Source organism: Crocodylus siamensis, chromosome 2 (genome assembly GCF_052110815.1).
Source record: "Crocodylus siamensis isolate JL-2025a chromosome 2, ASM5211081v1, whole genome shotgun sequence".
Taxonomy (NCBI): Eukaryota; Metazoa; Chordata; order Crocodylia; family Crocodylidae; genus Crocodylus; species Crocodylus siamensis.
Window position 1 is genome coordinate 47375320 of NC_143396.1, and position 12158 is coordinate 47387477.

The 12158-nt window shown below is 46.3% G+C and overlaps 1 protein-coding gene across 3 annotated transcripts in view; it reads left to right on the plus strand.

The window, feature by feature from the left end:
- Nucleotides 1–12158, plus strand: part of FAM114A1 (family with sequence similarity 114 member A1) — a 73662-nt gene that overhangs the window by 31780 nt on the left and 29724 nt on the right. For all 3 annotated transcript variants that reach the window (XM_090035761.1, XM_090035760.1, XM_090035762.1), the window contains exons 4-5: nt 10419–10538; nt 10700–10806. In XM_090035761.1, the coding sequence (XP_089891887.1) occupies nt 10419–10538; nt 10700–10806 (227 nt within the window). The remainder of the gene's footprint in view (nt 1–10418; nt 10539–10699; nt 10807–12158) is intronic.

Below are 12158 nucleotides of genomic sequence, written 5' to 3' on the forward strand. Positions count from 1 at the left end.
ACACCAGCTGGAGGAGCTCCAGGCCACAGTCCAGAGACTATGTGCCATCAGGGACTGTGAGGAGGAGATTGACTCCTACTGCCAGGCCCTTCTCCCCTGGAAGCCGGAGGGTAGACCACCGTCTCCCTCCAGGACAAAGGAGGACTCCAGGACCTCCCACTCTGTCCAGTCTGTCCAGTCAGGTGCATAGACCAAGGTGGTCAAGGGTCCTAAGGCCCACCACACCAAGGCCCCTGCCCCGCCGGAGCTTAGCAACAGGTACGCACCTCTTGCTGCTCCAGCAGAGCCTGCTGAGTTGCCAACTCCCACAGACAACACAGGCTCAACTGCAGCTACCGCCTGCGCCCCCCCCAAGACAAAACATAAGGTGTTTGTTGTGGGAGACTCCATCCTGAGGAGGCAATCTGCCACCCCGACCCCTGAGCCCGGGAAGTCTCCTGATTCCTGGGGGCCCGCATCCAGGACATCGCAGGGAAGATCCATAAGCTCCTCCAGCCCACAGACCACTATCCTATGCTCCTTATTCATGTGGGCACTAATGACACGGCTCGGAGTGCTCCCAGCCGGGTCATGAAGCACTACAGGGATTTGGGAGCGGGGCTAAAGGGTCTGGGAGCACAGGCGGTGTTCTCATCGATCCTCCCAGTCTCAGGCTATGGGCTGAGGAGGGAGAGGAGGATCCATGTAGTCAACCAAAGACTGCGGTGCTGATGTCATCAGGAAGGCTTTGGCTTCCATGATAACAGCCTGCTCTTTGGCGAGAGAGGCAGCGAGCTGTTGGGAAGAGATGGCCTCCACCTCTCTCTCCTGGGGAAGAGGCTCTTCTCAGCCAGACTGGCTGACCTGCTCCACCAGGCTTTAAACTAAGCCCGCTGGAGAACAGGGGGACTACTGCCACTGCTGGCCCACTGAGCAACCCTTGAAAAGCCAGCCAGCCAAGGCACCTAAGGGAGCCCACCCTTGCCCCAGCCCTGGTACAATCTGTGGGCAAGGCAGGAGCCCCCAAGGGGTACACAAATGCCAGGAGCTTGGGGAACAAGCAGGAGGAGCTCATCCTCCTGCTTAATGCAAGTAATTATGACATCATAGGGATAACAGAGACCTGGTGGGACTGCACTCATGACTGGACCTCGGGTATAGATGGCTATACCCTGTACAGGAGGGATCGAGTAGATAAAAGGGGCGGGGGTGTAGCTCTCTATGTTAAGGAAAGCTACGCATCCCTGCAAGCTGACATTGGCAACCAGGGTGGACGGCTAGAGACTCTCTGGGTTAAAATCCGTGGGGAACACGGCACAGGGGACACAACGGTGGGAGTCTACTACAGACCTCCCACTCAAAGTCCTGAGCTTGACCAGGAGTTCGCCCGGGAACTGACTGAGGCCGCTTGCTCCAGGACCTTGGTTGTCATGGATGACTTCAGTTACCTGGACATCTCGTGGGAAGATCACTCAGCAAAATCCGAGCAGTTGCAAAGCTTTCTCTCGTGCATGGTTGACCTCTACCTGACTCAAGAAGTCTACGGGCCAACAAGAGGCAAAGTGCTGCTTGACCTGGTACTGGCTACAGGGGATGACCTAATTGGCGACCTAGTGATCGATGGGAAGCTGGGTGACAGCAAACACGAGCTGATCACCTTCACCATCCGCTGTAAGGCTGGCAAGTCAGTCAGCAACACGGAAGTCCTTGACTTCAGAAAAGCTGCCTTTGACGAGCTCCGGAGGCTGGTCAGTCAGGCCCTAAGGGACCATGACCACAGGGAGAGGGGAGTTCAAGAAGAGTGGTTGCTCCTCAAGGAAGCGATCCTCAATGCACAAGCTAAGTCTATTCCGTCTTGGAGGAAAGGCAGCAAGAATGCACAGCAGCCCCCCTGGCTCTCCATTGACCTAGCAGACCTCCTAAGGCTAAAAAGAAAAGTCTACAAAGGATGGAGGACGGGATTCATCTCCAAGGAGGATTATTCTGCACTGGTCCAGTCCTGCAGGGAGCATACCAGGAAAGCCAAAGCTGCGACTGAACTCCAACTAGTTTCGACCATCAAAGACAATAAAAAGTCCTTTTTCAGATATGTGGGGAGCCGGAGGAAAAGCAAAGGCAACACTGGACCCCTGCTGAACCAAATGGGGCAACTGATGCCCAGGAAAAAGCCAACCTATTAAATGGGTACTTTGCACCGGTCTTTCTTCAGTCCCATGGGATGCCCATGCCCGCTATGGGACAGGGAGGTCCAGGTGGGGGAGATCCTCTGCCCTCCATAAATGCTGACCTCGTGAAGGAACATCTTGAGAAGCTGGATACCTTCAAGTCAGCTGGCCCTGACAATCTACACCCCAGGGTACTCAAGGAGCTGGCGGGCAGCATAGCCCAGCCCCTGGCACGGATCTTTGAAAACTCCTGGCTCTCTGATGTAGTGCCCAAAGACTGGAAGAAGGCCAATGTGGTGCCTATCTTCAAGAAAGGGAGGAGAGCGGATCCGGCTAACTAGAGGCCTATCAGCCTGACTTCTATCCTGAGGAAGATGTTAGAAAAGTTTATTAAATAGGCCATCCTTAATGGACTGGCCAACGCTAACATTCTAAGGGGTAGCCAGTGTGGATTTGTTGCGGGTAGGTCTTGCTTGACCAATCTCATTTCCTTCTATGACCAGGTGACCTATCACCTGGACAAGGGAGAAGAGATTGATGTCATATATCTTGACTCCAAAAAAGCCTTCCATCTGGTATTCCATGATCACCTCTTGATGAAACTAGCCAACTGTGGCCTTGGGTCCACCATGATCCACTGGCTGGGAAATTGGCTTCGTGTTCAGACCCAGAGGGTTGTAATTGATGGCAGTCACTCATCATGATGTCTTGTGACCAGTAGGGTCCCGCAAGGCTCTGTCTCTGGACCCATATTGTTCAACATCTTCATTAATGATGTGGACATTGGAGTCAGGAGTGAACTGGCCAAGTTTGCCGATGACACCAAACTTTGGGGCAAAGCATCTACGCCAGAAGACAGGCGGGTTATCCAGACTAACCTGGACAAGCTCAGCAAATGGGCGGACAAGAACCTGATGGCGTTTAACACCGAAAAATGCAAGGTTCTCCACCTTGGGGAAAAAAACCTGCAGCATCCTTATAGGCTCAGCAGTGCTAGGCTGGCTAGCACTATGGAAGAAAGAGACTTGGGGGTCATCATTGACCACAAGATGAACATGAGCCTGCAATGCGATGCTGCGGCTAGTAAAGCGACGAAAACGCTGGCTTTCGTCCATAGATGCTTCTCAAGCAAATCCCGGGACGTCATTCTCCCCTTGTACTCAGCCTTAGCGAGGCCACAACTGGAGTACTGTGTCCAGTTTTGGGTTCCACAATTCAAAAAGGATGTGGAGAAGCTTGAGAGAGTCCAGAGAAGAGGCACGCGCATGATCAGAGGTCAGGAAAACAGACCTTACGATGACAGGCTGAGAGCCATGGGACTCTTTAGCCTGGAAAAGCACAGGCTCAGGGGTGATCTGATAGCCACCTATAAGTTTATCAGGGGTGACCACCAGGATCTGGGAGAATGTTTGTTCACCAGAGCGCCCCAAGGGATGACAACGTTGAATGGTCATAAACTACTACAAGACCTTTTCAGGCTGGACATAAGGAAGAATTTCTTTACTGTCTGAACCCCCAAGCTCTGGAACAGCCTGCCATCGGAGGTGGTTCAAGCACCTACATTGAACACCTTCAAGAGCAAAGTGGATGCTTATCTTGCTGGGATCCTATGACCCCAGCTGACTTCCTACCCTTTGGGCAGGGGGCTGGACTCGATGATCTTCCGAGGTCCCTTCCAGCCCTAATATGTATGAAATCTATGAAATCCCCAGTTTTATGTTTTGGTTTTAAAAATACACTTGATTTCTTTTCTGTATTGAGGGCTTCACCACAGTTCTGTAAGTAATGACAACTTAACTAATGACAAAGATAGCAGGAGGCTACAAATGTATCAGCAGCACTCCTTTGCTTTAAACAGATGTTGTATTTGAGACTGTTCTGGTTGGTCTGAGTTAAAACCGAGGACAAAAGAGGAGCTTAACACACACACAGAGTTTACAAGCTGTATTGCTATTACTCTTCCTCTGACTAGGCAGGGTATGCAGCCTAATAGCCTTGTCTGGGAACGACTGGCAATTGAGTAAATGAGCCACAATTAACTTATAGGGCATGTCCAGACATTACACTTAGACTGGTATAAGTGAACAGAAATTATTCTAACCCTGTAACCATACAGAAGATCAGCACACATCGGCCGAACTAAAAATGGCACAAATAATTTAAGATGGACCTGGTATGGTAGACCTGGTCCTTGATAATGAAGGAAGGAACGATGACAGCACTCATGACAAAATTAGGGACACCAGGAGCATAACACCTGCTTTCCGTCATCTGAGGGAGGGGGGTTGTGGAAGATGCTCGTATTGTGGGCACTGCCTTCCCAGTCAGCAAAGATGTGGGTGAAGTAGCCCTGGTGGTCAACAATGCTCTGCAGGATGACAGAGAAGTAACCCTTGCGGTTGATGAACACCTGGATGCCCTGGGGTGAGCAGAGGATGGGGTTGGGGGTGCCATTCCTGGCCCCCACCTAGTTGGGGAAGCCCATGTGGCAGAAGCTGGTGACCACCTCCTGCTGGTTGACTAGGAGGATGAAGCAGTTGGCCAGGACATCTGGATGACCAGGCACACCTCCTGGATGGCCTCTCTGGCTGTGAACTTGCTTATGCCAAACTGGTTGGCAATGTAGCAGAGGTTGCTGGAGGTGGCCAGGTTCAAGCTGGCAATGGCCACCCACTTCTGCAGAGTGAAGTCCTGGCATGCAATGTGGGGAGCCAGTGACAGTATCCATGAAGATGGCCCAGCACATGAGGAAGGTCTGCACATAGAGTTCATCTTCCCAGGTGTACAGGAAGATCCTTTCTTACCTCTTGCTGCTGGTGGTGCCACCCCAGAATCAGTGCTTGACAGTCTGGAAGTGGTGCCAGAGCACCCCAGCATTCCATGGCATCTTGGGTGGCCTTATCCTTAGCGACCACATGAAAGTCAGTGGCCCAGTCTAAGACAATTTGGCTAGCACAGGGTATGGTACATGGCCCTGCAAGGGACATCAGGCTGCTGACTCAGGGGCAAGAAGCTGCATCCCATGTTGACCAGCTTCTGCATCATATCCAAATGGATGCACATGATGTTCCACAGTCTCCTTCAAGAGGCATGCAGGGTGACAAGCAGGACATGCCGCAACTCCTGGGTCTTTGCTTTGGCACAAGTGGTGGGGCACCATAGCAGGGTGCAAGCAAGCCAGAATATGGAGGCACATGCAATTCACAAGGGGGGACCCTTGGTCTGGGGCTCTTCTGGAAGGCTCAGGACAGGACACAGGGGAAGGGTCCACAATAACTTGGTAAGGGGTTTTGGAGTGTGCTTGCCCATGCCCAACAACTATTTAGGAGTGGCCCAGGCACTCAACTATACTTGGCAGTCTCTGGCAGCCTGGGAAGCCCTCAGAGCATTCTTGGAGGCATGTGGCAGCACGCCCCACCACCACCTAGGGGCCTCAGCCAACACAGGCTGTCTGCATGCCCCATCATCCCACAAAGGGAAAATGTGTATGGTGTTCACTCCCAATCTAAACTAGACCACTTTGTTACCATATTTGCCTATTACCTTGCTGTGTGCTCCTTTATTAAGGATACTTTTTTAGCATCTTGGTAATTTTATTAATGTGCTGTTAATGTTACTTGTGTTTTTATACAGAGTTGTATATTTCCATTCTGCAAGTCTTTACACTCAATGGGGCTATCTTGCAGGACTCAGTTTCAGTGGGGCTGGGTTCCTTCAGTCACTAAATCAGTTATACACACAAACACACACAAATTAACGTGACATGCCTAATTTGGCCATGTTGATCAGTATGGACTGGCTGACACCCTCATATGCCAAGAATCAGTTCATCAGAGCAACAATAAACTGCAGTCAGACACAAGCACACAGGTAAACAGACTACTTCTGAATCCGGCTGGGTGTCCAGCAGACACCCTCATGGGCCAGCACTCAATTTATTAGGGCACGTCTGAGCTAAACTGGGTCAATCAGCCTGTACAAACCAATCCCCTTATGTGTTTCAAACTCAGCACATCTCAATCTTTAGCCTCTTGATGAGCAGACCCCACAGTATTTTTGGGCTTCACAGGGATCTTTAGCTTAGGTAAAAGAAGTGTTACTGCAGAGCAAGTGGGGAAGGAGAGGTAGAGAAGGAAAAATATACCCAGTTACTACCAGTTTGACTGTAAAAGTTATTTATTGCTAAGTATATGAAACATATAATGGTACTAGTAGTAATAGACATGCAAAGGAAAAACAAACAATCAGTTACAGTATTACTCTAGTTTCACTAAGTATTTGGGGAAACTTAGCTCAAGCTTAACTAATACAGTTTAGGTTCATAAATTTATGCCTAGAGAGAAGAGAGAGCGAGTGAGCGCTGGGATCTCACCAGTTTAAGGCACTCGGGTTTCAGTGCTGACAGGTAAAGTTCTTAGCACAATCCTTTAAGGGAGACGATCTGTTTCTTCCAGCTTCTCGAGAACAATAGCGGATGGTATCAGAGAGAATTTCTTCTTGAAGCACACACACTGCTGCTTTTTTAGAGATTTTTATACCCTTAGTTCAGCTTTTACAAAGCATTCTTAATGCTAAATCATTGTCTTTTCTCTTGACAAGGGGTTATGTGGTTTGGAACATTTAAAAAAAACTGATACTCAGGAAAACATAAGGTTAAGGAGGAACCAGACACTTAGGAGCCAGCTTGAAATTCCTATGGATAGCAAATATACTGATGGGATATCTCATGATTTCTTCAGAAACAATAGATAGCTTGCAGCATCAAGGTTTTGGATTTTTACTTGTTGTGAACAAGCCTCAGCTTAGCATGACTTTTCCAGATCTTACTATAGTCTTTTAACAGACTTAAGACAATTATTGGAGTGTTCATAACCTTTTGTGGAGAGGACTTCTACCACTTGGGAAAATTATTACAACACTTGTGGCCAGGGCTCCAATGGGCTGGAGACTGTGATGGACCCTTTAGTGTTGTTTAAATGTTGCCCATACCCACTTTGACTCTGTTTCTTTGCCTCCGTATTCTCTAACCTGGCAACCGAGTTTTAGCCAATCAAGTTTAAATAGGCTTCCCATAGCGGGACCAGGGAATGTACAGCCCAAGATGCCTATTGAACTTTACTTCTGCTTGGGGGGGGGTGGTCTTTTGTAAATTCAGATTAGAACTGGTCTAAGAAATGCTGAGCTGGGTGTGTGTAAATGTGGGTTGATTAGCATTTGGAGCACAGATTCCCCAACATGCAGTGCTCTCCTGCTTCTCTGATCCCAGAATTCACTGTGGTCTCTGCTTCGGCGTTCTGTTCTCCATCTCCCATGTAAATGAATCGTCATCTGGTTCCATCTTGGATGCAAATGAGACCTAGGGCAGTTGCTCCCTTATCTGGAGGGCTTTGGATATGTCTCCCACTGCATCTTAATCAGTTTTGTTTAGGTTGGGGGGTGGGTGGAATTTTTTGCGAGTCGGACAGTCTGCATCCTGTGTCAGGGTTCGCCAAGAACACGGAGCTGAGAGGTAACAACTTAGAGAAAACCATGTAACTTAGATGAGTTCCTCCTCTGGCTTTTTGAACATCTGTACATGGCCTTAGACTACACAGCACTGTCCCGTGGAAAAAGTGGCAGCACATTTTATCTCACATACTTCACAGGTACAGATGGACTGGTTACTTTGTAAGATCCCAGGACAAAAGGCTTTTTCCCAGGATAAATACTATTTTATGGATGTTTGGGCTTTAACTCAGCAAGGTAGGGATTTTCAGAAGTAGTTGCCACTGTCCTAAATACACTCATGGGGAGAGAAGGTATGAGTTTTTTTGAATCCGATGCAGTTCTAACTTTAAGCAAGTGAGTATTTTCATTGATGTCAGTGAGATAACCTACCTAAGTTTAGTATGTTACTAAATCAGGGGGTGATGCTGGTTTTCTTGGTGTCTAACTTGAAGAAAAACTTCTGTCCAAAGGTTCAAATGTATAGCTAAGGTGCATGGTGAAAGTAATTTTGTCCTGAGGAAGGGTATACTTTGAGGGTTAAAATTAGAGTATATCTCCACCATAGTAACTTCAGCTTGTGTGGACATATCTGAGCTAGCTTTATACAAGCTGCCTGAATATTGTGGGAAGTATAACCATGGTGGTATGGATTTCAGTATAAGCTAACTGACCAAGTGTTTGCCAGTCTTCTTGGACAGGTTTTTTAGCCAGCACTGGTTTTCAAGCTGCTGCAACTACATGATAGTCAGTATCAAGCCAGGTAGCTAATTCAAAACTAGCCCAGGAGTGTCAACACATGATAGCCACTACCATAACTGTACTATAGAGATACTTTTAATGTATCTCTATAGTACAGTTGAAACTATGAAACTATAACAAGATAAGAATCCGTTAATTAAGGAAGGAAAGGCCCAGGCATAAGGGAAAGTCCTCCCTATTTTTTTCTTGATTTCTTCTTTTTCTCCCCAGGGAGAGGGCAAAGTGGGGGTTGGGAGACATGAGCTAATCATGCCAGGAGTTAAGCATCCTCAGCTTTCTTTGATAAATGGTCTTCATCTGCAGTGGGGACTCAGACATCCCTGTTCCACTGAATATTTCATTGCTTAATGTTAAGTATTCAGTGAAGCATCCAAATCTTCCATTTCCCTGAAAGTACTGTAACCACATGTGCTCACTCGCTCTCCCTCTCTGTGGCCCAATTAATATTTAATTATGCCACATTAAATGGAACATCATCAATAGAAGGGATGGTATTTATTTCAGAATATGCAGTCTTTTGAGGATTAACGTACTTTTCTGGAATGTGTAGGACTGGTTCAAATATCATTAATCAGAGAAGGGAATTGAACCCACATCCTCAGTGAGTGTTCTAATCACTGAGCAGCTGCAGAAAATGGAGCACTATCTCCTGCTTCTCTGGCTCTGTTTTGTGTAGACACAATTTGTTAGGCATGTAACAGGGTGTCCTTCCAGGGATGGCCATGAAGTTCCCGGAAGCCCTCCTAACTTGTCCACTCTGCTCACTGTAGGCAGTTACCCTTTTTATTGCCCACCACTCCTTGCTGTAATTTTGTGTGTGTGTGTGTGTGTGTAAGGGAGGCTGCCCAAGGGCTTCCCACTCTTCTCTCACTCACAGGACCACCAGGTGCCGTGGTGCCCACCTTATGGGCTAATTCTGTGGCTTCAGTTTGGCCCTACACCATGCCCCATGCCTATCAAGTGTTACCACTCTTTGATTTTCACCTGATATCGCTCAGACTCTCACCATACTCAGACCCCCTTCTCTGGTCCTATATACTCAGCCCCTCTTTCTGGGCTCTGAACTCCTCTCTGGGTCTCGAGGAATCTCCTCCTGCCCTTAGTTCCTCTCCAAACTGCTGGCCGTACTCTCCCTGCTGGCTTTCAGGAGCTGCAACCACCCTGCAGAGCTGATATTCCCTCAGTGGTCTCCAAGTGAGGAAAAGTTTGGCAAGCCCTAGCCTATTCATCTTGGAGCTGGAGCTTACATCCTTCCAAAGCCCAGCCCTTTCCTAGTCAGGTAAGGCAGACACAATTTGTTAGGCATGTAGCAGGGTGTCCTTCCCTACCACATTACCTGAAGGCTGCTTTCCAGCCTGCCTTTCCTTCTGCCCTGCCAAAAGGTGTGCTCTGCAAATATACTTTAAATTGAGATCCCATCCAAGAAAATGGCAAAGGTACATACAGTTATAAACCTTGAGGCACTTTGGGGCCTGCCTAGGAGGAAAACTTTAGGTACCTAGAACTTTTGCTATTGTTAATGTAGGCACTTACAAACTTTAGACACCTCTTGCATTAAAGAGAAGCTTGGGAAGATTCTGAGGATCTAAATTCTGAATATAAGTCCCAAAAATGGAAGAAAGGTAGCTAAATTCTGTCATGAATTGAAGCCTGAGCAGTGAAATACCTTTGAAGATTTGGGCCCATGTTACTGGCAGTGTTCTCTGTTACTGAAACAAGATTTATAAAGGTCCAGAAATGTATCATTTGTATTCAAATTCAGTTTAATCATTTACTTATAATTAATTAATTAATTGGACACACGAAGGAAGCAGAGCATGTGTTAATAAGTCATGAATAAATGAAGGTCTATCCCATTTTTCTGACCTAGAAAATAAGTAGAATTGGTATTTCTATTTTCACCTATTTATTATTTCATGCCTGTGGAAAGTATCTTTTTTAGAATTAATACGTATGTTTCCAAACCACAGAAATGCATACTTGCATCTGAAATATATTTGATTCTCTCATGTGTTTGCTGCATTACAGGTCATGGATTAACAGCAGTAAAGGAAAAGGCAGGAGCCACCCTCCGAATTCACAATTCTAACTCAGCATCTTCAGAATCTGCCCAGCCCCCTGGAACTGAAAAAATCACCCCAAGTATACGTAAGTGGTTCAGTGGTCCAAACTAGACAAAAGGCCTTGACAAATTGTAAAATTTATACAATTTGGGAATTCAAAGATTTTGATAACAGAATTCAGTCATTCAGTTTCTTGGGATTTATGACCTGCAGTATTCAAAATGCATTATGGCTTGTATTTTTTAGAAGCAGAAGATGCCACAGATCAGAATTCTACTGATGTTTTGTCATCATCTCCTTCATCTGGATCACGTGGGATGTTGTCAACAATCACTAATGTTGTTCAGAACACGGTAAGTAGTTAAAATATGCCTTCATTTGTGTCTTCTCAAGTGTTTCTATGTGCCCTTCCTTGTAAGTACTAGCAAGTCATATTTGAGAAGGAGAGGAATTCTGTGACTGGTTGAAAAAACTGTTTTTGAACATCTTTAATATGTTCAGGCAAAAAATAACTAGCAAAAATAATAGTTTAAAGTACAGCAAAGAAAATTTCCAACTTAAGATAAACACTAGGCTAGACTCATCTGGAAGGATGTCTGGCTTCTAAACTACAGATAGCTATGCAAACTCCTGGGAAATCAGCTTTGTGCAGATATGGTGACTTCATGTGACTTTTATTAAAATCAACTCATTCATGATTAATTTTGCTAGGAGGGATTTTGATATTTTTGCTGATAGGTAAAAAAAGACAATGCGAGATTTGCTTGCTTCAAGCTTTTTTACTTGAAATGTTCCATCTCTGATTCCTCCCTACCTCACTTCTCTGCCTAGTCTTACATCTCAGATCAGCCCTCTCACTATCTAGCTATTCTAATGCCATCTGAAACTCAATGTGGCAAAAGCTTTCTTGCTTTTCTACCATCTTCCTCATATATTTCCCTGTCACCCAGGCTCACAATCTATGTATTACATTGCAATATATTTCTTTCACTCATTCTCAGCATCCAAGTTCTGGTTAAATCCTATTGTTTCTTCCATTACATTTTCAACATCCATTCACATGCCATCTTATTCTCCTCCAAGTCATACAAAATACTGCCACTGCATTCATTTTTTTCTGGGCTTTTTGCACTGTGTTCTAGTAAGAAACTGCAGAAGCTTGCAAGCAGCAGCTGGGGTGCATAGTAGGTTGACTCTCCTTTGTACAGATTTGTTGAGGGGAGTGGGGTTCCCTTTCAATATGTATCCAGCTGTTCTTAGCACACCATGAATATATTTTCCTGCCTCACCTGCCTCTCAGAGTTAAAGTTTCTGGGATCATGGGAAGACTTCCAGTGACCATTCCTAAAGGGTTGTACTGGGGCCACCAGAGTTGTAGCTACTTAGCATTTGCTCATGCTGGGGAAGATTGTCTGAGCACTGAGGAAGCCAGTCTGCATGAAAAAGAATAAGGAAGGTGTGCCTATATGAGTGTTGAAAGTCCAAGAAAGCTCTTATATTATGCTAATCAGTTTTATGAGAGGAGGATGGACATTTTAGGATCCTTCCCTGGTAATGTAGTAACTTTTGTATCTAACCAAGGACATTTTCCTTCAGTGTTCTGCTGTTGACAGCCAGGACAGTCTCAGCCTCTGAGACCTTGGGGAAGTTTCCCACACTGAACTTAGCACTTCAAAATATGTCAGCATGGAGTCTGAACTGATAA